Source organism: Hemiscyllium ocellatum, chromosome 47 (genome assembly GCF_020745735.1).
Source record: "Hemiscyllium ocellatum isolate sHemOce1 chromosome 47, sHemOce1.pat.X.cur, whole genome shotgun sequence".
NCBI lineage: Eukaryota > Metazoa > Chordata > Chondrichthyes > Orectolobiformes > Hemiscylliidae > Hemiscyllium > Hemiscyllium ocellatum.
Genome location: NC_083447.1, coordinates 13671394 through 13699186, shown reverse-complemented (window position 1 = coordinate 13699186; position 27793 = coordinate 13671394). Strand labels below are relative to the sequence as shown.

General features: G+C 39.8%; 1 protein-coding gene across 3 annotated transcripts; it reads right to left on the bottom strand.

The window, feature by feature from the left end:
• Nucleotides 1–1150: 1150 nt before the first annotated feature.
• Nucleotides 1151–27791, bottom strand: LOC132836715 (heterogeneous nuclear ribonucleoprotein L-like). 3 transcript variants are annotated; one of them, XM_060856120.1, is made up of 13 exons: nt 27638–27791; nt 24384–24514; nt 20356–20593; nt 19990–20075; nt 18840–18936; nt 18387–18459; nt 13299–13358; nt 12374–12657; nt 12045–12166; nt 10892–11093; nt 7235–7292; nt 6678–6773; nt 1151–6582 (listed from the first exon to the last, which is right to left on the bottom strand). In XM_060856120.1, the coding sequence occupies exons 1-13, from the start codon at nt 27728–27730 to the stop codon at nt 6524–6526; spliced, it is 1599 nt and encodes a 532-aa protein (XP_060712103.1). In that variant the 5' UTR covers nt 27731–27791; the 3' UTR covers nt 1151–6523. The 3 variants fall into 3 exon arrangements, with proteins under 3 accessions (XP_060712103.1, XP_060712104.1, XP_060712106.1); XM_060856121.1 differs by having other exon boundaries at nt 27659–27791; XM_060856123.1 differs by lacking the exon at nt 13299–13358.
• Nucleotides 27792–27793: the final 2 nt, after the last annotated feature.

Genomic DNA, 27793 nt, shown 5'->3' with positions numbered 1-27793 from the left:
AATTGAAATGGAGGATGTGTTAAGTGATGGAGCAGAGAGGAGCAAAGAACCCTTTATGAAGAACATAACAGAATCCTTTGTGTAATTTCAGGCCATTCACCCATCAGGTCCACACAGATCCTCCCTCTACCAAAGCACTGTGGCCCTGTAATTTCCCATGACTAATCCACCTAGTGTTCAGAGATGTGCTGGCTATGGACAATTTAGCATGGCCAATCCCCCTAATCTACACATTTTTGGCCTGTGAGAGGAAACCCACACAAACACGGAGTATATCTATAAGGAGTTTGCAGAGTCACCCAAGTGTGGAATTGAACCCTGGTTTCTAGTGCTGCAAGGCAGCAGTACTAAGCCCACCCTCTGACCTTACATAGATGCAACAGTGCATCTAGATGAACTGCATGTTCACATTACATGGAGTAGATTAGATTCCCTACAGTGTGGAAACAGGCCCTTCGGCCCAACAAGTCCACACCGACCCGCCGAAGCGCAACCCACCCATACCCCTACATATACCCCTTACCTAACACTACGGGCAATTTAGCATGGCCAATTCACCTGACCCGCACATCTTTGGACTGTGGGAGGAAACCGGAGCACCCGGAGGAAACCCACGCAGACACGGGGAGAATGTGCAAACTCCACACAGTCAGTCGCCTGAGGCGGGAATTGAACCCAGGTCCCTGGCGCTGTGAGGCAGCAGTGCTAACCACTGTGCCACCGTGCCGCCCCAAAGTGTGACAGTCAAGGTAACTGTGGGAAGTCAGTAAATTCAGAATGGATTTAACTGCACGGCTTATCTCCAGAAATGGAAACAGATGTCATGGAAGAAAAGGGAAGAAGCAGAGATAGTCCAAGTTAAGAATGCATATTGAAAGTAACATTTTTTCAGTTCTGGACAAGATCAGGAAGTAGCAATAATGCAGTTATCTATGTACTGAAGGAGATGGGAAAGGGTGCCTCAAGTACAAATGTCCTACATATTCTATAAATATACCTACAAACCAAATATACTGAGACCCACATCCAATCCCTTTAATTGGAGAGAGTCAGAGGAATTGCTCAAGGGAGTGCGTTTTCACTGCCCTGATTCAGAGAAAATTAATAAAATGCATCAAAAATAAAAGAAAAAAATGCAACACAAAGAAAGTAAAATCAATAAGCAAAGTGAGGAAAATTTAATATTAAATTCAAAGACTGAACTGTCAGGAAAACATTTACAAAATCTTGGAAAGCAAAAAGGAGTACAATGCAAAAAGTTATATTGCTGTTTATGTGCATACAGCGGCAGAGGCCAAAACATCAAATGTTTAAGGACTCAGCATAGTTCGCAGAGCTAAAGGGTATGAAATAGCATGATATAGTTAGATGATCAGTCATGATCATATTTAAGTAACACAGCAGGTTCAAAAGGACCTCCACTTCTCTACATAAAATGAAAATGTTCCAAAGTCAGGAAATTTCAAAAATGCAATAAAAATGCTGGGAAAATGCTGAAACAGATAAAAATTGTCAAAACAAGCAAGGAGGTATAATGCAAATGAATAAATTTAATAACAAAACAAGCAGCTTATACAACATTGAGAAAAATCGGAGAAAAGTTTAACAGTAAACAAGTGGAAAAAGATGCTTAGAAAAGCTTCCATTGAGCAAAATAAGCTCAAAAGTGTGTGGAAGTGCAAGATTGAAAAAAAAAGCCCAAAATGTTTAAGAGTTAAGCAATTAAGTAAAAGAATTCAAAAGTTCCAGGAAAACACAAGTTGAAAAGGAGCATGAATTGCAAATGAGTATCTTCAACTGGAAATGATATTTACTCTGTTTCTCGCCCTGATGGAATATTGTAATAAAAGGAGCTTTACTCAAATGCAATGGATTATAAAAATATGGAAGTCTTGGTGAACCAACACAAGGTAGTGATCAGCTCACTTGAATACGGTGAGCAGCTTTAGCTCTCATATCCAAGAAAAGATATACTTGCATTGGAGCCAATTCAGAGTAGACTCACAAAGGTTGTTCCTGGGGTATGAAGGGAATTATCTTGAGGTTGAATGTGTCAGGCTTGTACTCATTAGAACGTACAAGATTCTTAGGGGAGTTAAGATGTGCAAAAGGGTAGAGATTAGTAATTTAAATGTGAGGGTAGTGAGCCAAATGGAATAGGGTCTGTTTCCATGCTGTACATCTCTATGACTGAGGCTGGGCTATTAAGTACATTTGAGGCAGAGACTTTTAAAAACAAAAATAAAATAGGGAAATTGTGTATTGGAGAAAATTGAGGAAAGGCCAGTAGAGGACGATCAGATCTGCCATGATGTCATGGAGTCCCTAGTGTGGAAACAGATTATTTGGCCCACCCAGACCCATTCCCCAACCTCATTGCTCCATATTTCCCCAACTAATGCACCTAATCTACACATTCCTGAACACGATGGGCAATTTAGCACAGCTAATTCACCTAATCTGCATATCTTTGGACTGTGGAAAGAAACCAGAGAAAACACATGCATCATTGAACAGTGCAACAGACTCAATGGACTGAATGGCCTACTTCTTTTCCAGTCTCTATTGGTCTTCAAAGCTCTTATTGTACCCAACCAGAAATCACAATACAGGTGCTATCCTGCAGCCGCAACTCTTCCAAAGGGCTGTTCATATTTAGTATGTTTATGGCTCATTGAATTTTGGATATGCAGGCAATCGAGGAAGCTGGAAGGAGAAACGAAAAAGGTAGAGGCTTGAATCAGCTGTGATTGTATTGTAAGGATAGAGCTAGTCTTGTGTTACTTCTTTCCATTGAAGAAAGAAGTTAGAATTTTACGTTGATAGGACTTTTGGCAGAAATGAGAAAATATAGGCTTTAAATAAGTACTGAAGCAGAGAAAGTTGGTATGAAATATCAAAAGGGAAAATCTGCAAGAAAGTGGAGGACAAAAGCTTAAGTGACAAAAGGTACAGATAGTTGTGATTAGATAAAATTAGAGAGGGTGCGTATGTGAAAGCAGAACTATTAACTGTCAAAACATTTTGAACCAGTTATGCAAACTGCTGAACTCACTTTAGTCCACATTAAAAGCAAGCTGCTGTTCCTTGAATTTATAGGCAACGTTCATTAGCTGTTTGAGACCAGAGATCAAAATAGAAACGGTCTACAGCTGGAAGCCAAAGGTTGCACTCGGAGGCTGAAACCTCTGCAAAATTTGGGAAAGCAAATCTTAGCAGGACTTACATACTTAATAACAAGGTCCTAGGGAGTGTTGCTGAACAGAGACCTTGGAGTGCAGGTTCATAGCTCCTTGAAAGTGGAGTCGCAGGTAGATAGGATAGTAAAGGTGATATTTGGTATGCTTTCCTTTATTGGTCAGAGTATTGAAAACAAGAGTTGGGAGGTAATGTTGCAGCTGTACAGGACATTGGTTAAGCCACTGTTGGAATACTACGTTCAATTCTGGTCTTATTCCTATCAGAAGGACGTTGTGAAACTTGAAAGGGTTCAGAAAAGATTTACAAGAATGGTGCTAGGGTTGGAGGATCTGAGCTACAGGGAGAGGCTGAAATGGCTGGGGCTGTTTTCCCTGGAGCATCGGAGGCTGAGGAGTGACCTTATAGAGGTTTACAAACTTATGAAGGGCATGGATAGGGTAAATAGGCAAAGTCTTTTCCCTGGAGTCCAGAGCTACAGGGCATAAGTTTAGGGTGAGGGGGAAAAAAAAAATAAAAAAGACCTATGGAGCAACTTTGTCACACAGAGGGTGGTACAGGTATGGAATGAGCTGCCAGAGGAAGTGGTAGAGGCTGGTACAACTGCAACATTTAAGAGGCATTTGGATAGGTATATGCATAGGAAGGGTTTGGAGGGATATGGGCCGGGTGCTGGTAGGTGGGACTAGATTGGGTTGGGATATCTGATCGGCATGGACAGGTTGGACCAAAGGGTCTGTTTCCATGCTGTACATCTCTATGACTCTTAAAATGCTCACCCAATTCTCACTTGGTGTCTGTAGTACAGAGCAGTGTGATTTGCATATTCTAGGATCAGTCACTCTGAATGAGGCAGCAGAAGGGCAGGTGACATGAGGCTAAATGTCTTCAAGGCAGAGATTGATAATTCCTTGTGACATCAAGAATTTAAGGGCTACGGGGAGAATGTGGGCAAGTGGAGTTAAAATGCCCATCAGCCATGATTGAATGGCGGAGTGGACTCGATGGGCCGAATGGCCTTACTTCCACTCCTATATCTTATGGTCATAACCTGTGCTCTCACGGGATGGTGCCAAGAGAAGTGGTTCAAATGGGGAATTGAATCAAAATGGTATGCACAAAAATAGCTTTGCAGGATGGATGAAATTAGGGCATTTCGAATGTAAATTTAGTCATATTACCTTTTCCTGTTAACCATGATTTATTTGGGGGGGACATTTAGCAAGTGGCCACAAGGTGATGCCATGGTACCTAATTGGCTACAAAAGTTAAAAATCACAACACCAGGTTATAGTCCAACAGGTTTAAGTGGAAGCACAACCTAATGTTGTGTGATTTTTAAACTTTGTACATCTCAGTCCAGCACTGGCATCTCTAAATCATGGCTACCAAGAAGTCACAAAGTGAAGTTGTTTAATGTCATCCAACAAGAGACACCACTGCACTCAGTTCAAAAGGAGTTATGTCCCCATGTGACCAATCATTCCTGGGCAGCACTGGCAAATAGTCACTAGTTAAATATAAACAAACATCCCAGTTAGATAAACTGCTTGCCTGTCCTGACACTTGCGGGAATCAACATTATTCAAAATCCTATTCTACTGGCTCAGTGACTACTGAGGTTAATGGATTTCCCACTGGTTAAATTGATGATTTTTAAATTGCAGTGTCAGATGGATCAATTGTAGGCATAAAATTAAACTTGGGAGCGTGTGAATGGTTACTGTTGCAAAAGGTTTAGCCAAGAGACAGCCAGGACTGGATGCTGTGTGGGGATCTGGCTGCAAGGTCAACAGGATAAGGACACATCAAACAGGAAGGAACACCTTTAAAGAAATAAATCACAACACTGAGTGGAAACTTAAAAATCTTTTCCCCATTTCCTACTTCTACAAAGACTTGGAGCAATGTTGTACAAGGCTGATTGTTGCTGTGACACAGCTTGCAATATTGCTGAGATTAAAATTAAAACAAACAGCAAAGCCAGATGGGTTTTAATGGGAAGCAGTTAACTTTTACATATAAAAGTAAATTAATCAAATGGGACCTGCCAAATGAGCCACACAATAAATTCGGATTAAACAATGTGAATATTTATCTGTCAGCAAATCGGATGATCAAAAAGCAGTCCTTGAAATGGGCAACTGTGAATGCATTGAGAACCTTGTGTCTCTCTCTGAAAGAACCTGAGAGACAGAGAGAGAGAGACACACACACAGACAGAGAGACACAGACAGAGAGAGAGACACAGACAGAGACACAAGGGGCAGGTTTAGTTAAAAATGACAAGACCAATCTGTGTTAATGGATAAGACAGGTTAGTCGGTGTAAAAAATATGATCTGCAACAACCATTTACAACAAGAGTGCCACTTGTTAAAAAAAATACAGAAAGAGTTAAAAACACTCCTAGCAAGAGACAAGAAGAGTTAGAAAAATTTGTAAGGGGTACCAAATCAAAAAACATTATACATTAAGAAATTTAAAAAAAAAGGTCAGTCAGACGTCATTGGGCCCTTTGACAATATTGCATTAATTTTCAGTCTGTTGACAAAAATTAAGAGTCTTTCTTAGACTAGAGCGACTGAACACCTTAAATTTCAACTGACTGGAGAAAGCTTGGTCATGCTTCCAAAATCACTGACTGGATTCATTTGAAAACATGATTCTTAACATAGCAAACAGGGGAATGTTGATGGATGTCAAAAACACCAATTTCCAGAAGTGTCCATGTCCTTCATAACAAACTGTGGCATTCTAAATTAACCTAGGTTAAGAAAATATGGGGAAGCCACTGTTGGAGCTAGAGTGCACAAAGTCACACGACACCAGGTCATCATCCAACAGATTTGATATAAACCTGAAATTTCAAATAAGCTGAATGACTTCAAAGTTAAGAAAATGACTGGGCAGAGAGAAAAACAGACAGAAGCAACAAGTAAGCCAGATCCATCAAAACAAAATATAACAGTCACAAGAGGTGTACCTGAAGGATGTCAGCTCAGTCATCAATATGCCCCAAAACATCTTAAAAAGTCATGCCAGTTAAACTGTTCATTTATTCACTTGTAGTGCTGTGATCACATCAAATCCCAGCTAATAAAAATGAAGGGACATTTTACTTCTACAATACAGATTACAAAAGATTAAACTGAAATCTACCAAAATAAAAATAACTGGAATATGCATCATAAACTGTGGCTCATGCCTTTTACATAAATGAAGGGTTACTGCAAGTTATCAACTTCACATAAAATACTAAAATACAACAGTCACAATAATGGAGAACAGCTAGCAGTCCATCTTGTCTGAAGTATTTTGAGTTTTCATGCGGCGTGCTGCACTGTGGAGAAACAGAGTTTCAGAGTGTATGGGTAAGGGCCACCTAGGGGGAGAAAAAGATATCGATTAATCCAAAATAAACAAGTCTCACTCCTCCCATGACAGCCCCAGTTAGTTAAGACTTGTAGAAAGACATACTTGGGTTTTTCATTTGATAGTGATTCAGCAGAGACAACGATTCCATAGCATCGTTCTTTGAATCCCACTCAATCAGGCCAGAAGAACTCCTCTCACCTGCAACAGAAATAAATTTGGAGTGATTGCCAACATATATTAGTAGGTAAAGCAAGCCATGACCACAAAGAGCTGGATGACAAAAGGTCATTTGATTGTTGACACACCAGACATTACCAAATTGTCAACTGGACAAGAGGGAAATAACTGACCGTCTGAAGATTTCACTGAATTGATGGAATGGTAGGCTGAGATGCTTTAAGCAGCTATCAAGATGACAAAACATGAAAACAAGCAAATTTGACATTTCCTTCTTTATGAACCTAGATTGTAAAAAGGCTGAATTTTCAACCAGATCTAAGAGGAAGAAGAAGTGAACGCTCTGGATTTAAAGCAAATTGATAAAAACATCTTAATATTCAGTTAGGAAAAGACCAGGTACAAGTTATCAAGGTACACCAATCCGAACGGTCTACAAAAATACATTTGTCTCCAAATCACAATATCAAATCAGTACTTACTCTTTCCAGAAAATAACTTGAAGGCAGATGGTCTTTTCAAACCCAACTCATCACATACCTAAAAAAGAAAGCAGCTGTAGGTACCCTGTTGAAATTCAAGACAACTTTCATATGGTCAAGTCATGCTCCTTTATTCTCAAGCCAAACAGTTCAACCACACCTGAAAACAAACTAAGAGGCAGTAGCCATTCAACCTGTGGAGTCTGGTCTACTATTTGATAAGATTGATGATCAACACCATATTTCTACTTTCTCCCTGATGCCCTTAATATCAAGATATATTTCTTTCTTGAAAATATGAAGTGACTTGGCCACCAGTTTTCTGGTAAGACTTCCACAGGTACACTACCCTTTGAGTGGAGACACCTTTGCTCAAGTTCTAATTTTCCCTAGATTTGCAATGCAAAAGGTATCTGTAGGGAGATCAAGTTGGAGGTATTCAAGGTTATAAATGGTGTGAATACATTAGACATTGAATGAATGATTCCTCGTGAGGCATTCTAGGATGAGAGGTCAGTCTTAGGATAAGGGGTAGCAAATTTAAAAGAGTTAAGGAGAAAATATTTCTCACAAGAGGATTGTGAATCTGTGGAATTCGCTACCTCAAAATGCCGTGGATGCTGGGACAGTGAGTAAGCTTAAAAAGATGTTAGACAGATTTTTAAATTGATAATGGGTTGAAAGCATATGAAAAGACGACAAGAGAATTGGGGCGAGGAGCATCGGCCACGATCGAATGGCAGAGCAAACTCAGTTATCTTTTCTTTTGGTGTGTGTGCGCGCTGACCTAAAACAGACAGTAACAGATCACTGAGGCAGGTATAGTTAAGTGGAGGAAGTCAACTGGTCAAGGCAGGCACGAACATGGCAGAGAACAGGTTAAGACTGATAAATTAAAAAGGATTCCAATGCAACAGGCTTAACACAAGGCTTAGGGCATACGACCGGGATATCAGCTATTATAGAAATGCAACTCAGGATAGACAGAACTGGCAGCTTAAAACATTCAAGGGTATAGAAAGGAAAGAAAGGAGGCGAGAGAGGAAGGTAAAGTGTCATTTTCAATTAAGGATAACATTTTTGTACTTAGGGAGGATATTCCTAGAAGTACACACAGAAGTTATTTAAGTGGAATGGAGAAATAAGAAAGATGACCACTTTATTGGGATTGTATTGTAGTCTCCCCCCATAAAATTTGTAATGAAATCTCAGTTATTTGTGAGAATGACAGGGTGATAACGGTAAGAGTTTAGTTTTCCAAACACAGACTGGACAATCAATGTTAAGAGCTTAAATGGAGAGGAATTGTTGTTTTCAAGAAAAGTTGGTTATTCAGTTTGGGGATAAGCCTACTAAAGGAGCAAAACTTTACCTTTGCTTGGAAAATAAGGTAGGGTAAGTGACTGAGGTGTTATTAGGTCAGCACTTTGGGGCCAGTGATCATAATTCTATCAATCAGTTTTAAAATAGCAATGGAAAAGGATAAAACTGATCTAAAAGTTAAAGTTGGAATAAGGTCAATTTTAACAGTATTTGGCAGAATCTTTCAAATGTTGATTGGGACAGACTATTTGCTGGGAAAATGGACAGCTGGAAATTGGGAGGCCTTCAAAAAAAAGTGAGATAAGAGCCCAGAGGCAGAATGTTCCTCTTAGTGTGAAGTGCAAAGTAAAGCTGGTAGGTGTAGGGAATGCTGGATGACAAACGAAAAAGAAGCATATGGCAGGTATAGAGAACTGGGATTGAGTGAATCCCTATAGGAGTATAAATGACAATAGTAGTATACTCAAGGGAAATTAAGATGGTAAAGGGGGGGAACATGATATAGCATTGGCAGATGGAATTAAAAGGGGAATCCAAAGAGATTCTACACATACATTAAAAGGGCACAAAAAGTAGTTAAAGAGAGAATAGGTCCCTTAAAAGATTGATGAAATCTATACGTGGAATTGGCGAAGCTAAATTGTCCGTAGTGTTAGGTAAAGGGTAAATGTACGGGTATGGGTGGGTTGCGCTTCGGCGGGTCGGTGTGGACTTGTTGGGCCGAAGGGCCTGTTTCCACACTGTAAGTCTAATCTAAACTGTAGGAGATGGACAAGATACTAAAACTAGTATTTTGCGATAGTACCTTACCGTGAAGAATAGGGAAGCTTGGGAAGACAGAACTCGGAGAAATAAAAAGAGTGATATCTTGAAAGAGGTATTAGAGGTGCTAGACATGTTAAAATGCATAAAAGGTGGATAAATCCCCAGGACCTGATCAGGTGTATTCCAGACCTTCATAGGAAGCTCGGGAAGCTAGTGCTGGGCCCCTTGCTCATTTGGTTGTGAATATAGGAGGAATGGTTAGCAAGTTTGCAGATGATAACAAAAATATTGGTATCGTGGACATTGAATGAGGCTACCTCAGGACAACAGGTCCTTGATCAGACGGATTGAAGAGTTCATTCAGATAAAAAATGAAAGGTGTTGCATGTTGGAAAGGAAAATCAGGGCAGGACTTGTACATTTATTGGTAAGGTACTGGGAGTGTTGCTGAACAAAGACCTTGGAATGTAGGTTCTAGATCGTTGAAGCTGGACTGTCAGGTAGACAGGGTAGTGAAGGCAGTGTTTTGTATAACTGTGCATTGAAAGTAGAAGTTGGGAGGTCACATACAGGACATTGGTCAGGCCACTTTTGGAATACTACTTTCTGGTCTCACTGTTATAGGAAGGATGTTGTGAAACTTGAAAAAGGGTTCAGAAAAGACTTAAGGATGTAGCCAAAATTAGAAAGTTTGAGCGATTGGGAGGGGCTGAATAGTTCAGGTCTTTTTTCCCTCTTGGAACAGAGACTGAGAGGTGACCTTACAGGAGGTTTATAAAATCACAAGGGGATAGGGTGAATAAGCAGGAGGCTGGAAGAACACAGTAATAAGACAGATGACATCAGGAGGTAGAAAAGTCAACATTTCGGGTGTAACCCTTCTGACATTGACTTCACCTCCTTATGCTGCCTGGTTTATGGTGTTCTTCCAGCCTCCTGCTGGTCTATGTTGGATTCCAGCATCTGCAGTTTGTTTCATACCCTTGGCTAGTCAACCAAACCGTATGAGAGCCCAAAACTGGCATAGGTTCAAGGAGAGAGGAAAGAAAACAAGGGACCAAAGGGGCATGCAATGCCTTTCACACAGAGGATAGTGCATGTACAGATGAGCTGCCAGAGGAAGTGGAGACGGCTGGTACAATTACAACATTTTAAAAAAGTACACTGAAGGTTTGCATAAAGATTTGTAGCTCAGATGCCAGTTGCCATGGTTCCGGGTACGTTCGCTCAGCTGGGGCAAATGCTGACAAATGGGAGTAGATTAATTTACAATATCTGGATGGCACGGAAGAGTTGGAGCAACAGGTCTATTTCCATGCAGTACAGCTAACCAGGCAGTTAAACCAAAGTTTTGATCAAAAGACAGCACCTCGTACTGCTATCCTAAATGCTTAAAAGTTGCAAAAGCACCTAAATCTTTTATTCAAATGAATAAACAGAAGTCTCGTTCCAGTCATCTTTTCAGTATCTGTGCAACATAAAACAAAACAAGTACAGCAGCTTAGAAAGGAGACAAAGCAAACATAGGGACCCCCAATATGCCAACTGAAAATGTTAACCAAATAGTACCTCACAGAAGGCTTCCTCGGTCACCTCTGGAGGGGCATTAAAATAATGTAGGACATTGCTTGGGTGCTGGATTCTGTTCTTGCTGGCTTGTTCTGGAGTGGTGAAGCGATTGTTTCTGGAGCCAGAGAAATCCTTGAAACTGCAGGACCCATCTTCAAGCTCATATGATTGACCAGCCATTATAGCTTGTTGTTTGGATACGCTTCATAGAAAAAACATACCAGTTACCACAAGAATTTCTAAAGCAGGACCTCACACAATCTTATCCTCCTTGCACAAGACGATCTCTCTTCACAAAATTAACAGTTGACACCACACCTTTTAAAAACCATCTTTACTGACTTGCCGTTCAGGATCCAACATTATACCAAGCACAACAAGCAGTGAATTTAAGAGCTCATCAAGCAAACATGGTGTTGGACCGGGGTGTACAAAGTTGAAAATCACAACACCAGGTTATAGTCCAACAGGTTTAACTGGAAGCACTAGCTTTTGGAGCACCACAACCACCTGATGAAGGAGCGGCGCTCCAAAAGCTAGTGCTTCCAATTAAACCTATTGGACTACAACCTGTTGTGTGATTTTTAATTTTAAGCAAAGCATGAATCTCTTCAAAGATGCTGCCTGACAATATTTCTGACAATGTTTTGATGTTTGGCAGAAAATTAAGATACCCCAGCTACAATATCAATTTACATAGAGTGAATATTCACCACACTGCTGAGTTCCTCAGACTTTACTAGAATTGAGTTATCAGTAAGTTTGCAGAGCAGAAAAGTACCTTGCAGCCCATCAAGTCTACACCAGTCAAAAACAAGCACCTATTTAATGCTATTTTCCAGCACTTGATCCATAGCATTTGCGTCACACTGCAGATCTAAATCCAGGTTCCCACCACCTTAGGTGTAATTGTCTTCACATCACCTTTGAAATGTGCCCCTTCAATCCACAAAGAAGTTCCTTCCTGTTTATGCTCAACACCCTAATCGAAATCTCCTCTCTCCTACAGTGTGGATTTTAGAACACTAGACTCTACTTCTACACAACTGGGGGGCCACTGGTCTAATTTAACTATTGTTTGAAAATCTTGGGATAGAATACTATATCTATTCCCTTCATTCTCCCATAGAAAATTTCAAATGTTAGCACCTACCAGACATTTAATTTTTGGTCAAACATGTAAGTATTATTCAAATGGCCGATGGCACGATCCACAGCAAATCCATCTCCCATCTCTACCATGGCAGCTCCTGGCTTACTCTTCATGAACTTCACCTAGAAAAACAACAAAAAGGTGACAAATACTTAGATACAGTCTTTCAGTACGAACTTACTATTGTTTATCGTGGTAAAAAAAATCACACAAGTCTCAAAATGTGGACACAGACCGAACAGTAACAGGCAATTGCCACAGATTCAAGTGTAATCCGGTAGGAATAAAGCATCATGGTTCTCTGCCTCCAAGAAAAGCAGAAAATTTACCTTTTCCACGTTTCCATACAGACAGAAGATATTGAACACTCGATCACAATTCATTCTTGAAGGGTCCAAACCATAAACCATCAGTACTGGGCTTTCTGCTTGAGGACCATATTCTGGTGGTGGTGGTGGAGGAGGTGGTCCGTACTGAGGTCCATAACGTTGACTGGGTGGGCCCCGGTGAGGACCACCCACTGGAGGTGGGCCTCCCATCCTTCGGCGTTCGTAATGGGTAGGTGGACCATAATCATCATCTGGATAGTGACTATATCCTCCTTGGGGAGCCCCTTAGGAAGGAATCAAAACCGATTTAAAAACAAATGCTGCACTGAGGGCGGTGAAAACCTCCACACCACAAAATAAATCTTAATCAACCTGAAATGGCACATTTGTGAAGTGTTTTAATACATTCTGCATATTGGACAGTTATATTACATTTCATCTTCAAACAGGAACTGTACTAAAGACAGCACAAGTACAGTGGAATTTCGTGACCAAGGAGATAGTTTGTTACTGTGTAGAGCCATTCATAGCACTGGATTTTTTTTGAACAGTGCTAAGTCAGCCAATCCAGTTGTGCAGCATTACAACAATTAACCTCATTACAAAAATCAGCAGAAGACACCAAAAATCTAAACTCAGCCAGTCAATTTACTCGTTTTGGTGGCTATCCCGCAACCTATGGTGGAAGTGCATTATACCCTCAGACAAGGGCAGGATTCACTCACCAAAGCTAAGTGTATATGATCACTGGCTGCATAACACAGTGAACTGTCACTAGACAAATTGCACCCAGCAAGCACCACTAAAAATAGGGAGGGGGGGGCGAAAAACTAAGCACTTTCTTCAAAGTGAAAAGGCAGGAAAAAGCTAAAGTTTCAACGTAAACAAGAGTATGCTGTTAAACGTATTAACACCCAACCCTCACCGTACTCAGATGGATGATCTCCAAGCAAGGCTGGCTGGCGCTGTCGCTTGTTAGGATCACCTTACAAAGAGAAAAGGACGTAGTGGAAAAGGACAGTGTTAAATGCATTGCCCAAGCTGCCAGATAGCCAAATTAATAACAGAAAAATTGAAACTTGATTTTCTTCATGAGTTATTACAATATTTTCCACAGTACAGAGATACATATAAAACTTTGGCTTTGAATTTTATAGTGTAGTCTTAACAGATCTAATACCACAAAGGTTCAAGCATAAAAAGTTCTACTTACAGCCAGAGTTAGAGAACAACGTCCATGTGCACAATATGTCTGCATTTTTTTTCTTACCACCCAATGCTTCAACAGCAACTTATTGCAGTTTTGAAAGATGGCGCCCCAAACATATGCTTCAACCCTGCATTACACGTTTTACAGCAATGAATAGAGATTTTATACAAAGGCAGTACTAGTTCTAACAATTGCATCTAGCAACAAATTTCACGTTCACAGTTCAGGTAAAAGATTCTTCACAGGTGTCAAATGGTTCAGTAAAAAAGTTGTGAGCATATGATAACCCAGTGTTCCTCCATGTCGTTCTCCTGAAAGTAGTGTTGGATGTGTTGGTCTTGGGCTTTGTGGTAGGTAGCAAGGCTTACTTGTGCAGGATCTGTGTACATCTCCCACATGGGTGTCCAAAATGAAGTTGTGTACCATTGGTAATGTATCATTTATGCAGCAAATAGCTGTACTGATGTGCCTCATACAATGTGTCTCTTATCCCTCCTGTTGAACTTGCATGTTGCCGAGTATCAGTTGTTTATGGCAGATGTCTGAATGTTCTCTGAAATGTAGGAATGTAGAAAACTGGTGTTTCAGCAGGTTGGGTTGACTGGTGGAAGGAACTCGGCATGTACTTCAAGAGCGCTGTATGAATGCACTTGTCTTATGACGAGAGTTCCTCTAAGCAAAGTGCGGGAAAACCCCTGAGACAATTCTGTATCAGTTCACATGAGGCAGTGTTTTTTGACCTTTTATCTGAAGAAATCTTGAAAATGAAACAGTTACATCTCTTGCGAATATGCCTCATTTTTGTCTGCCTTCAATACCTTCACTTCAGAAGTCTAGAAAAATGATGGTTTGCCTCACAGTATGTAAGTGATGGCATGTCGTATCGTTGTGGCTGCAAGGTAATCTTGGGTCAATGTATGACACTCGATGTACTGTTCTTGTTCAATGAAAAAAAAGGAAAGAATTCTGCTTGCTTCTCCAGAAAGGTCTGCCTATTACTGCTGCACTGTGTGTGCCCTTAACCCTGAAAATGGTTGATTATATAATGCAAGAGCAGAGTTTAAAATTAAATGACTACTAGCATAGTTCAACATTTAAATGAGAATATATGCAGTTTGCTTCATTTGGATCATGCTAAAGCTGAATTTCATTAAAAACAGCTCATACTCTTGTACGCCAGATTTATACACAAGTTTTGTAAACTTTCCAGAAGTCTCTTAATTTTAAACTGTGCATATTTGGCTTCCCAATGGTTACACATGTACACCTCAATTTTAAATGGCAATTTAATGAAATTTTGGATCAGATGTGCTCATTATAGGTGAATAGTGTAATTTAGGATTAGATTCAGATAGATATAGTCATCACAATCATACAGAATTCAACTGTGCATTGTGAAGGAATTCATGAAGTAATTATACAAATATCCTTTAAAAATACATGCTGTCACAATTTACAGTCACCATTTGGGCTGCCAAAATCTCAGGTTTGACTTTCCACTTTATTCAATGCAATGATAAATTATATTACAGCACTAACTTAAAAGCATACCCATATGAACATGTGACTAAAACCCATGCATTGGATGGGTAAGAGGACATTAGATTTGTACAAGCTGCCACCTTGCAACGATCCAAACTAGCAGCATGCCTCCCAGCTTCATTTTATGGTGACTTCAAAATGTACAACAGGTAGTATACTCAGTGAGCAGCCATTAAACGTTTTCGTAATTGGCATTACAGTCAGTAACAGAAGGGCATGGCAGATGTAAAAACTTAGATATTAAACCGATTTAATTCAAGTCAAGATAGTTGGCCAAGTTACCTAGTAACTGGTACCAAATCAAACAACATCACTCCAAAATTACCTTCTGACTACTGAGAGTAGTTGAGTAAAATTGGACTTGCTCCATTTGCAACCCTGCAATGAAGTTAGCTTCATATAATGAAAATTTAAAAATTGGCTCAGCAATCTGACTCAATTGCGGACCAATCAGGGAAAATGCCAAGGCATTAAAATAAAAAGTAAGTCCATCCTATCCTTGGTAGAGGGAGGTAAAGATTTCTTGACATTTCTGTAAGTTAATGGAAGGCTTTCACAAAACAATTAGCATAACATTAAAGTGCTCCATACAAAAACAGTGAATCAAAAAAGCCCACTAATCTTTAAGGCAAAGATCAATATACACAAAAATATTAGAAGCATTGATTATATATTTGGTTGCAGAAAAACCCTCAATGCTTGCATTTTAGTTAAAATGAAAACATAATATTAACCCAGTTTGCAATTACCTAAAGCCAAGACAATTTTGCCCAAGTGTCAGCACGGTCACCTAGTCTATGCTGATGAGTACACAGTCCACAGAAAACCACTGAGTGTTTACATTCACTAAATATCAGTACACCAAGTGGAACACAGGTGGCAAATGTCAGGAAAGTCAAACCTTGTTGTGGATGTGCAAAAACTTCCAGCAACATTCTGCGTTGAGACAAGTTCAGTCACAAAGCATCACAAGTCAGATTAAAGTCAGAAAGCATTTTAGAAACAGGCCCTTTATTCAAACAAGCATCATATTGGAATCTTAATTCCATAAAAACTTAGCCTGAGCTACTCAAAAGGTTTTTTCCACCCTAGATGAACTTCAAGGATATGAAAATTTACAATCAATGTTGAATGTTACTGAGGAAAGTAAGATATCAAAGCAGGCAAATGCAAATGTGTGTTCAATGGATGCACAAAGCTTTAATAAGTTTATGGTTCAGGAACACAGTGTACTATGCTGGCTGCTTTATACCCTACCTCGGCAGAGTCACAAGGCATAAGTCAGATGGTAATGAACGTGCCTTACAAAACTACAGCAAGAGCTAAGCATTTTTACATAATCCAAAAGATTGGAGCAAGGCACCTAGATTAAAAAAGCCAAATTGTTATAATCTGGATCTCATTTGGAATAAATCTTTTGCAAAGCAGATCAACCAAAAAGGAAGCTTATTGTAAATGGAACCAAAGTCACAGCTTTTATGGGATTAATTCTGCTACATACATCCTATGAGGAACCATTTTATTAAAAATCTACAGCGATTAAACAAGACTGTTGAACACCACTACCACATGAGCGATACTAATATTCAGTAAAATCTAAACCACCTGCTGCCAAAAAGATACCAGCAAAGCTCATCAAGTTAGTATTTTTATTGCTCATTCCTTAGTTAAACCAGAGACTGGAGGTTTTGTATAATGTGCTACCCTAGTCTAGGACCACAACCACAAGGTTGCGCACGGACATGCTATCAGGAGGATTCAAGTTCAGTCTTTATGCTTATTCAGGCAACTCCTTTCGACTCATTCCCTTCCACAAAAATGTCTAAAAACAAATTTCAAGCCACAGTATCAAAGTACAGATGGCCTTACGACAACACATCTTAATTAATATAATTCCAAATCTTAGTCTTGAACCAGCTAGATCACTGGATCTTGATTTAAGTTAAATCAATTTTGAAGAAAAAAAATTAAAGTAAATGTATGAATGGATTATATAGTTGAGCTGGTCATAGAGATGGAATGAGAACACCATAGTTATCCAAATTTCAGAGCTCAATGCAGCAATGAGAAATTGTTTAAGTTGAAGACTCAAATGGAGGAGATATCGTTATGTTCATTTAACAAGTTGACGTAATGGTAGGTTTAGAGAAAACATTAACATTAGTTTACATTTTCCCAAATCTATAATCATCCTGATGTGGAAAGGCAGCTGAATTAGCTCCACTGTGGAAAGTGAACATCCAGTGAAGAGCAGGAAAAAAAGTATTCTGCAAAACTTTAGCCCTTCAAAGAGGCTTTTTCCCTACCTTCTGCCCAAGCTTCAAAAACCTAAGCCAAAACTCAAACAGTATACTGCTGTCCCAATGTCTGTTTGACGAGGGTGAACTGCAATACACGGCTTTATCAATAGCCAAAAGCAAAAACAGCTAGTACTTATAGATACATCACCCTTAAAACTTTACTGATAGCTGATGGGGACAGCCAGCATATGGTGAATAATGTTGAAAACAGAGAATGGCAGAAATACTCTGCAGATTTCAGAAGATAGAAAGCCTGGTTATGACTTGGAATTTCTTTTAGATGCTACAGATCTGCAAGACAATGTTTACAGTGTTTTTTTTATTCCATAATAATATCTGCATCCTCAGTATTATATTTGCAGACGTGACAATTTTGCCTTACTGATAATATAGACTAATGACCTAGCAGACAGCAAATTTCTAGAGGAAGTGGAACACTTGGCATAAATTTGAGTTCATGTAGTCAATACAGATCATGTAGTCAATAAGTCCCGTTGAACTCAAAAATAGGACCCGTACTAAAAAGATATATTTAAAAGTGAAAGCTACAACACAGTAAACAAAATATTGTTCAATGCAAAATTACCTCACTCACATCAAAGCTTTCCAACAGCCCAAAGAGCTATTAAAAAGTTAGTCAATAATGCATTCAGTCCTGATCAAGTGTCTGCCCACAGTGCTAGTAGCAATCTCCATGACCTTCAACTTAGTGGAAAAATGAAAGCTGTACACCAAAAGCAAGAGCCCACCACCTTAAGGCTAATCAGTTGTTAGATTTCTATGGTGCAGTAAATCAATGTTGCTGGAAGCTTTTCTCAAATCTATTAAATGACAGCACCAAAGTTAAACTGTAAAATATAGTGCAGGATTAAAATGTGTATAATTTTCAATTGGAATGCGTACAATTTCAGCCACAAATAATTCTGTATAACATGGAATATGCATATACTAAATCTATTACCTTGTCCTCCCAAAGTAGGATTTGTATAGTCCCATGTGTCCTGATCATTTTTGAAGACATTCAAACGTGTAGGCTACAGAAAGCGGAATCAAAATTAGATTAACAAACTGATTAGGTGAACATCTGCCCTTCAGCTGAGGGTCATGATGCAGGCTAAAACCTAGTTTCCTTATGCAACACAAGGGCAATACAGAGCCTCAGAGCACGTACTGCTGGCTGGTATCATATCAAACTGCAAAACACGAATGCTTGCATACAATACACTCCAATACCAATGTCATATTTTGAAGTAAATCAGCACACTAAGTGGAGGGTTAAAAGATTTTAAAAAGCAAAATTCTGCATTTAATATGTCCATATCACTTTTCACAATTCCTTACAAACTTTAAGATTCCATCCTAAAATCTTACATCAGTATCCTTTGTCACTAAGTACATTTCAAAAGATACTTACCTTTGCATACTCAATCTTCAAAGTACAACATCCAGAATAAATGTCTGCTCCATTGAGAGATGCTTTTGCTCTTTGCGCACTTTGTACAGAATCAAATGTGCCTCATGTTAAGGTAAATATTACAGAATTATTAAGGATGCACAATAGCTGCCTGCTAATGCAAAGTCTAAAGCACTACAACAACTATAACAATCAAACATTACTCTATTTTTAACTCAAATGGTCTATTAGACTTCTGTGGTCAGTCATTAGAATTAATGAATGGTTACACTGAGGGAAAATAAGTGACAGATATTAGTAAAATAAAAATTTGAAAAAATCCCAAAGTCGCTCCCAGCCAAATTAGTGACCCAAAGCCTTTGAAACAGCTGGCCTTTAAAAAAAGCTTGAAAAATAAAGGGTGGGACATAAACAGATTAGAAGTGGAGGACTAAAGTATGGGGCCCAGTCAGCAAATATTCTTCTGGAGTATACAGGATGCACAAGAGGTTAGACCAACTGGAAGCACAGGGACTAGAGGTTGATAGAATCTGACTTGAACAATCAAAAGGGGATTATGGCCATGCATGTCACAAAATATCTTCAGAATATCACAAACAGGTAATCCTCAGACCATATATTCTTCAAAATACCTTCTTGTATTAACTGCAAATCAGAGCAAATCCAAACCATGGCACAACCAAACTGCAAGAATTTAATACACCAATTTTCAATCATACACTTCACAAAAACACAGAAACAGTAGGCAATTGAGCAGTGATTCTGTACTACCATTCAATAGGACCAGAGCAAATCATCCAACTGAGTACCCTAAAATCCCTTCTTCACGGTACCCTTGGAGCCTTTTAACCCAAGAATTAGATCTATTTTCTACGTGAAAACAATGTTTTGGCCTCAAATGCTTTTTGTAGCAGAGAATACCACAGCCTCACCACTCACTGGATGTAGATGTTGAAGAGGTTTCTCCCAATCCTAAAGGGACCACCCAGTATCTTTCAAATTCAATTCACTTATATGCAAATAATGAAGAATACGCCAGAATCTAACAACAATTTGTTAAACAAGTAGAATAGATCAGCAATCTTCAATCAAATTCCTTCCATACATATCTCATTCTATGCTCAAATGTTAGTGCCAAAAAAAAGGATATTCCACCATTGCCTGGACTCCATTCTTCCTAAATATGACAATCCTTTGTACAGGTCCACATGGATTGCATATCGTGTACAAAACATCCTGAAAAAATTTTTAAAAAAGCAATTAATTGTAACAAATATGGTCATGCATTTACTCAACTCAGCTTTCCATCCATAACCCCCCTCAGCAAGCAAAAGATGTGAACCTCAATTTATACAACCCAAAGCAGGAAAAGAATGAGATATACAAACGTCAATGAGCAATAAAACATCACATTTCCAACAGAATTTCATTCAGTTTAAAATCAAATCCAACAGATATGTCTTTCTCCAATTTGAATACACCCCATAATGCAGTTGTAAAGTTTAAAATAACTCACTGTTGTAATTGGATAGATGGGGTTCATCACTGTGAAGAGGAGTATGTTGTTCACATTTCTGGAATCATCAGAATCACCTGGTCTGGAAATTTTCTGACTAGTTGAGTAGTTCACAAAAGCAGGCTGTGCACCAACATAGATCTGACTTTCAACTGCGAAGTTGACACAGGCACATGCACCATTCAGATCTTCAAATTCCACTAATGCCTGTCTCTTCTTGGGCATCATCACAACATAGCTGAGAATTCAAACATATTGTGCCAATTATTTAAAAATGCCATGTACATACATAACTAGCAATCTTCAGAATACCAGAGAAGAGAATTTCCAAAGTAATTAACCTCCATCAGTAATCATGATCTGTCAATGGCAATCCAAACTGGCAGCAAAACCAAAGTCTACAGTATAACGGCCGCTTAAAAAGAAAGTGGATAGTGTCGCTTATCTTCAGACTACAATACAGAGCAACTTCAATTCTATCTGAATGGAGTTTAAGTTTGTAAAGAAAGCAGAAACATTTTACATCTTCTCCGAAAAGTACTGTACCGAAGTGTTCAGAACAGATAAAGATAGGAGAAAGAACTCCTAATCAAAAAATCAATTATCTCACCATATTTTCAGTCTGAATGCCTGACTGGATACTATTTGAGAATCAGGAAAATGAGTTCTGACAATAAAATAACGTTAGATGATAACAAAACATTGAGCATTATTTAAAAATTTCACCAAGACTTCCATGATGTACCATGAGCAATTTCTACGTGCACGTGTTTAAATCTAGTTATAAAGAACATTAGCATAGGATTTTGTTTTAGCAACGAACAGCATAAATTCAGACAAATTACAATCACTCCAGACATATCCAAAACAGAGAACCTATAAAGCAGAGCAGATAACTGTTGTAACAGAGGAAGATCATGTCATTTATTTCTATTTTGAAACAGCAATTGTGAAGTTTTAAAGCCCAGTTTTGATGAACGCATTCCAATCTCATTAGCTATTCAGTTTTGAAGAAACGTTAACTCTGCATTCTCTCCAGATGCTAAAAACCTGCTGAGATTTTCTAGCAATTTGATTTTGTTTGACTTCCAACACCTGCAGTCATTTTGTGGCCCCCACCCAACCATTATTTCATTAGTCATTTGTTGGCCATCTGTGTAGAAGTAGGGTGCCCTTTGCAATTAGGAGCATCCCAACAATTAAAGAGAGTCAGGGGGGTGAGTATCCCAACAATTAAAAGGGAATCAGGGGGCTGAGTTGAGTATGGTTGCCATTACAAAAGAGAAAGTGCTAGAAAAGCTAAAAGGTCTTAAAATTGATAAATCTCCTGGCCCCAATGGGATACATCCTAGAGTTCGGAGAGAGGTGGCTGAGGAAATAGCAGAAGCATTGGTTGAGATCTTTCAAAAGTCACTGGAGTCAGGGAAAGTCTTGGATGATTGGGAGATCGCTGTTGTAGCCCCCTTGTTCAAGAAAGGATCAAGACAAGAGTTGGAAAATTATAGGCCTAACCTCGGTTTTCGGTAAAATTCTAGAATCCATCATTAAGGATGAGGTTTCTAAATTCTTGGAAGAGCAGAATCGGATTAGTCAACATGGATTTAGTAAGGGGAGGTCGTGTCTGACAAACCAGTTGGAATTCTTTGAAGAGGTGACAAGTAGGTTAGATCAGGGAAACCCAGTGGATGTGGTCTATCTAGACTTCCAAAAGGCCTTTGATAAGGTGCCACACGGGAGGCTGTGTGCAAGGTGAGGGCCCATGGTGTTCGAGGTGAGCTACTGGGATGGATTAAGGATTGGCTGTCTGACAGAAGGCAGAGCGTTGGGATAAAAGGTTCTTTTTCGGAATGGCAGCCGGTGACAAGCGGTGTCCCGCAGGGTTCAGTGTTGGGGCCGCAGATGTTCACGTTTTATATTAAATGATCTGGGGGCATTCTAGCTGATGATACAAAATTAGGTGGACAGGCAGGTAGTACTGAGGAAGTGGGGAGGCTGCAGAAGGATCTAGGCAATTTGGGAGAGTGGTCCAGGAAATGGCTGATGGAATTCAATGTGACCAAATGCAAGGTCTTGCACTTTGGAAAAAAAGAATAAAAGCATGGACTACTTTCTAAACGGTGAGAAAATTCGTAAAGCCAAAGTACAAAGGGATCTGAGAGTGCTAGTCGAGGATTGTCTAAAGGTAAACATGCAGGCTGAATCCATGATTAAGAAAGCAAATGCTTGTCACTTGTCTCAAGAGGGTTGGAATATAAAAGCACCATTGTGCTGAGACTTTATAAAGCTCTGGTTAGGTCCCATTTGGAGTACTGTGTCTAGTTTTGGTCCCCACACCTCAAGAAGGACATACTGACACTCGAGTGTGTCCAGCAGAGATTCACACGGATGATCCCTGGAATGGTAGGTCTAACATATGAGGAATGGCTGAGGATCCTGGGATTGTATTCATTGGCACTTAGAAGATTAAGGGGAGATTTAATAGAAACTTACAAGATAATACATGGCTTGGAAAGGGTGGACGCTAGGAAATTGTTTCCGTTAGGCGAGGAGACTAGGGTCCGTGGACACAGCCTTAGAATTAGAGAGGGTCAATTCAGAACAGAAATGCGGAGACATTTCTTCAGCCAGAGAGTGGTGGGCCTGTGGAATTCATTGCCGCAGAGTGCAGTGGAGGCCGGGACACTAAATGTCTTCAAGGCAGAGATTAATTCCTTGTGACATCAAGAATTTAAGGGCTACGAGGAGAATGCTGGTAAGTGGAGTTGAAATGCCCATCAGCCATGATTGAATGGCGGAGTGGACTCAATGGGCTGAATGGCCTTACTTCCACTCCCATGTCTTATGGTCTTATCTACATGCACTTTCCACTAGTTTGACAAATTATACTAACTTAGGAACTGACCATTAAAACATTCAGAGCTTCAGCTAACTTGGTAGCAAATGCCTCTATAAATGAAGTTATTAAAGACAACAGAACAGTGTACATTTTAACCCTGCTCAAAAATCTCAAATTACAGATATCCATGACATTTCCATGTGATAGATCGTCTTTCTTTGAAATCATTCGACTGCCAGATCACTGAAAACATCCTGCAAGTTACCACAACAAGAATCTGAACGGTCACAATATTGCATCTAAGAGCTATAATAGTGTTGAGTGACCCACTACCCAAAATCCTAAAGCCTTTCCATCATAAAAGCATTGAGCGTAGTCGAAGACACTCCATTTGCCTAGACATGTACAATACCAATAAAACAACTAGAGAAAGCAACCAGCTGGGTTAACATCTAATCCATCACCTTAAAATTTTCATTTCCTACACCATTAGCTTATCATCCTTGCAGCATTTACCAGCTACAAGAACTACATCAACTCATCCAGGCTTTGGCTTTACCTTTACCTACCATATCAAAATCTGTCTAGAAGGGCACAAAATCATCAACTGTCAGTATCCCTTCTAGTCAAATAATCCTGATTTGGAATGGGAAATACATCTGTTCCTTTGTTATTGCTTGGCTGAAAATATGGAACACACAAACACTACCATGGGACACCTTCAGGATCAACCACTGCATTACAAGCCAGTACTCACTACCACCTTAAGGTAAATTGGGATAGACAATAAATACTGGTATTGTTAGAGGACACTATAATCTACAGGACATTCAAAAGTTAATGCTTCATGACAAAGGAACCGAGTAGATTTGGTTCTACCTCACAATTACCTAGATTCATATCAGGAGCTAAAACTTCAATTCTTACAGTTTAACTTAACAGTAAGAAGAATTGTCAGAATCCAATCAATGACAAGCAACAAACAAGAGAGCTGTCATTCAAAAAAAGTTTCCCAATTTCTAAAACTGTCCATTGATCAATTTGTACAAGTGTCAGACATTTGTGTATCTTTGGCTGTCCCCACATTTCATAATTCACAGCACCCTTGAAGCCCAAGTAGGACTTCATCTACAAAGTTTTAAAAATAATTCTGAAGTCAAAGCAGCATCTTGACTCAACTTGATCAGCATACCTGATAGCACCAAACTCCTGTAGTGCTTCTACAAGATCTGCTTCCATAACGCCATCAGACAATCCTCTAACATGTACCACAGGGGATGGGGATGGTTTGTGAGGATCTTCAAGATAGCTGCCATCTTGCTGCTGCAAAGGGTAAAAAAAACACTTTAGTACAGCAGGCATTTAGATAGTGTATAGTTTTCAGTCCTGACCACCCAAGGGTCTTGTGGTTGGTGGCAACAACAGTCTCACACATTGTCACTGGAGTTCAGGGTGAAGAACCACAATGGTAACCTTAACGCAGTAACATTTTTTTTAATTCTGGTTTTTGCATCTCAGGTGATCTTTTTTAAAATGTAAGGTGTTGCCCAAGAATGGAGACTTTATACACTTCACTGTACTCCTGTACTTGAGTACACATAACAAATCTAATTCTTAATTACAATCTCACTGCATGTCTCGAATGTTATACACTAATTGTTTAATTGACTGAAGGCAGCACATTTAGAGAGGGTGCAGAAAAAGATAAAGAATGGTTTCACAAATAGGGAATTTCAATTAAGAGATGGTTTACAGAAGGCCTAGAAGGGATTTAATGGAAGTGTTTGGACAAAAGCAGACAAACTTGCCATAAGCATAACGGTCAAAAGCCAAGAAAAAACAGGCAAGACAGGAAGAAATTTACTGAGTGGTTAAGATCTGCCTGAAAGAGTAGTAGAGCAGATTCAAATGTAGAAGAAGGGCTCATGCCCGAAACGTCAATTCTCCTGCTCCTTTGATGCTGCCTGACCTGCTACGCTTTTCCAACAATACATTTTCAGCTCTGATCTCCAGCATCTGCAGACCTCACTTTCTCCTTGCAGATTCAAATGTAGCCAAAAGAGGAATTGTATGTGAAAGGGGAAAAAAATTAAGAGTAACAAGGAAATAAGACGAAGTATAGGGTGATTAGATAAGGCACAGAAGGAGGTCAACTCTTCAAATTCTACCACCTCCTCATAATTATAGCAAGTCTGTTTTTCTCATAAAAGTTGCAAATAATACAAGTGATAATTCTGGTTATACAGATACAAATAAGGCACACAACTGGTTTAACATTTAAGGAACTGAAAGTAAAGTGAAAGGATTTGGTAGTTCCAGTTTCAAGACTTTGAACCATACAAATGCAATTACAACTTTCAACAGGCTGCAACCATGACCAATATATAATCAACGAAATAAATAATTTGGCTGGGGAACAACAACAACAACAAAAAATGGCTATGCTCAAAAAGGTTTCTCACACAACCTGCATCATTTTGCAAGCTGATGTGAACAATAACTGCAGCCCATGGGACCACCTGCTCACAAAAGTAATCAAAGGTTAACAGTGTATGCTGCAACACCAAACAAAGTTTTAAAATCTGTCAATGGCATAAATCTCGTATAGTGTGGATGATAGCTGTTGCACTGAATTGGTATCAGACTGGGTACACAAATAGCAGATGGAAGACAAATCAAGAGAAGCACAAGGTGAGGAACTTAAAGATAAAGTCAACAGAAACTGACTTGTGACATAGTTCCAAGAGTACTTAGGGTAGAGGGACTTCATGTGCCTAAAACACTGAAGTGGCAGTATCTGTTGAGAGTAGTTAGCAAAGCAATTGGGACCAGAGGCTTCGTAAAGAGGTATACAATACGAAACATGGGAAACGTGTGTTCGACTTATGTTAACGCCCCAGTTAGATCACAGCCAAAGAACTACATTCATGGATGAAGGAAAGATCACGAGAGCAGAAATTTGGAGAAATGGTTCTCTAAAATAGGGAAATTTTAATTATAGAGCTGGATTACAAAAGATGGGAATGCCCTCCATGGAGGGAAAGAGATTGTGGCTCCTTGACAAAAATAAATTTGTAGAAAAGTAACAACAGAGGAAGGGAATGAGACTGTCTAGGTGGCTCCAGGGAGCCTGTTTCTTCGCTACACCAGTAACTCCCTTCCCAAACAATTTTCAAAAATTTCTAGTAGCAAGTGACAGCCACTCCCATCCCAATGCCTGCATGGGATGCAATAAATCATCCAGCTTTATACGAGAGAGAAGGTCCTGTTTACAAGGCACTGGGTTCAAGCCCCACTCCAAGATTTGACCACAGACAAAGGCAGACATTCTGGTGTCCTATTGAACAAGAGCTAAATTGTGAGGGCCAGGATTTGAAAATGAATCAAGGCCCAATACCTTGAGTGGATGTAAAGGGCCTGTGGGAATGATGTGATTGCACCAGAGAGGGTGGAGAAAATATTCACTGGGATGATGTCTAAACTGGAGCAAATTAGCTATGACGGAAAATCAATAGTATGGGGTTGGTTTCCTGAGAACAGAGATATAGAGGGGAGAGGGTCTCTCAGACATATACAATGTAGAGAAGTTTAAATATATGAAGAAAAATTTCTCTTTAGCAGAGGCGGTCAATAACAAATAGTTTTTACGACAAGATGATTTAAGAGGGGATTTTCACCCAGAGGATTGTGGACACACTTTGGATGAACAGTCGAAACGCCTTAGCGAACAAAACGTGCTGGAAACAGAATTAGAACAGATGGACAAACTGCAGGTACTGGAAATAAAAACAAAAGCAGCTATTACAGGAAAAGCAGTTAATGAAACGTTTTTGAGCTATTTGAAATGAGACCATGGTAGCCGAGGCAATATTGTCCAGGAAATCAATAACACAAAGATCAATGTTTTTAAATGTGAATTTTAATATAGAATTGTCTACCAAATGCCATAGTGACTTAAAGTACTGCAGTGGGCATAAATCGCCCGAAACATCCATTTGTTCGCGAGCGGCTGGAGATAGATGCAGCTTCAACCCACTACCCACCAAATCCCGACACGTGCTATCGTCCTCCAAGGCCAACGCCGTCATGCAGTGGGAAGGTTAAACCACGCCACTAATGGCGGCCAAGTGGGAGGGAAGGAACTCTGCAAGATACCCGACCCAACCTGACTTCCATTTCCAACAGCGGCCGCAAGAGGAATAAAGTGCGCTGAAACAGGGAGAAGGCGGCTCTCACTGTGGACAACGAGCGGCCAGGGAAATAGGCCGGTGGATAAGAGGGAGGGTGGACAGAAGTCATCGACACAAAGCAGATACTTCTCTTCACCTCAGGTCTTGTGCCACAGCTGGCTCCGCGTCTCAAAATGGCGGCGCCTCAACAGCACTTGATTCATAACGTCCCCTCTTGCTCCCCCCAACCCATATTTATTTTCCCCTGAGTCGGTACCCGGCCTCCGGCTCCTCTTACTCGGTTGCCATCGTTTTCGGTTCGCTGGCGTTTTGCTGCGCGCCCGTCGTACACCTGCTGCCTGTTCGCCATCTTAACAGCACCGCCGTCCGTCCTCAGATTCCGCCAGAGAGAGACAACATGGCAGCCGCTATA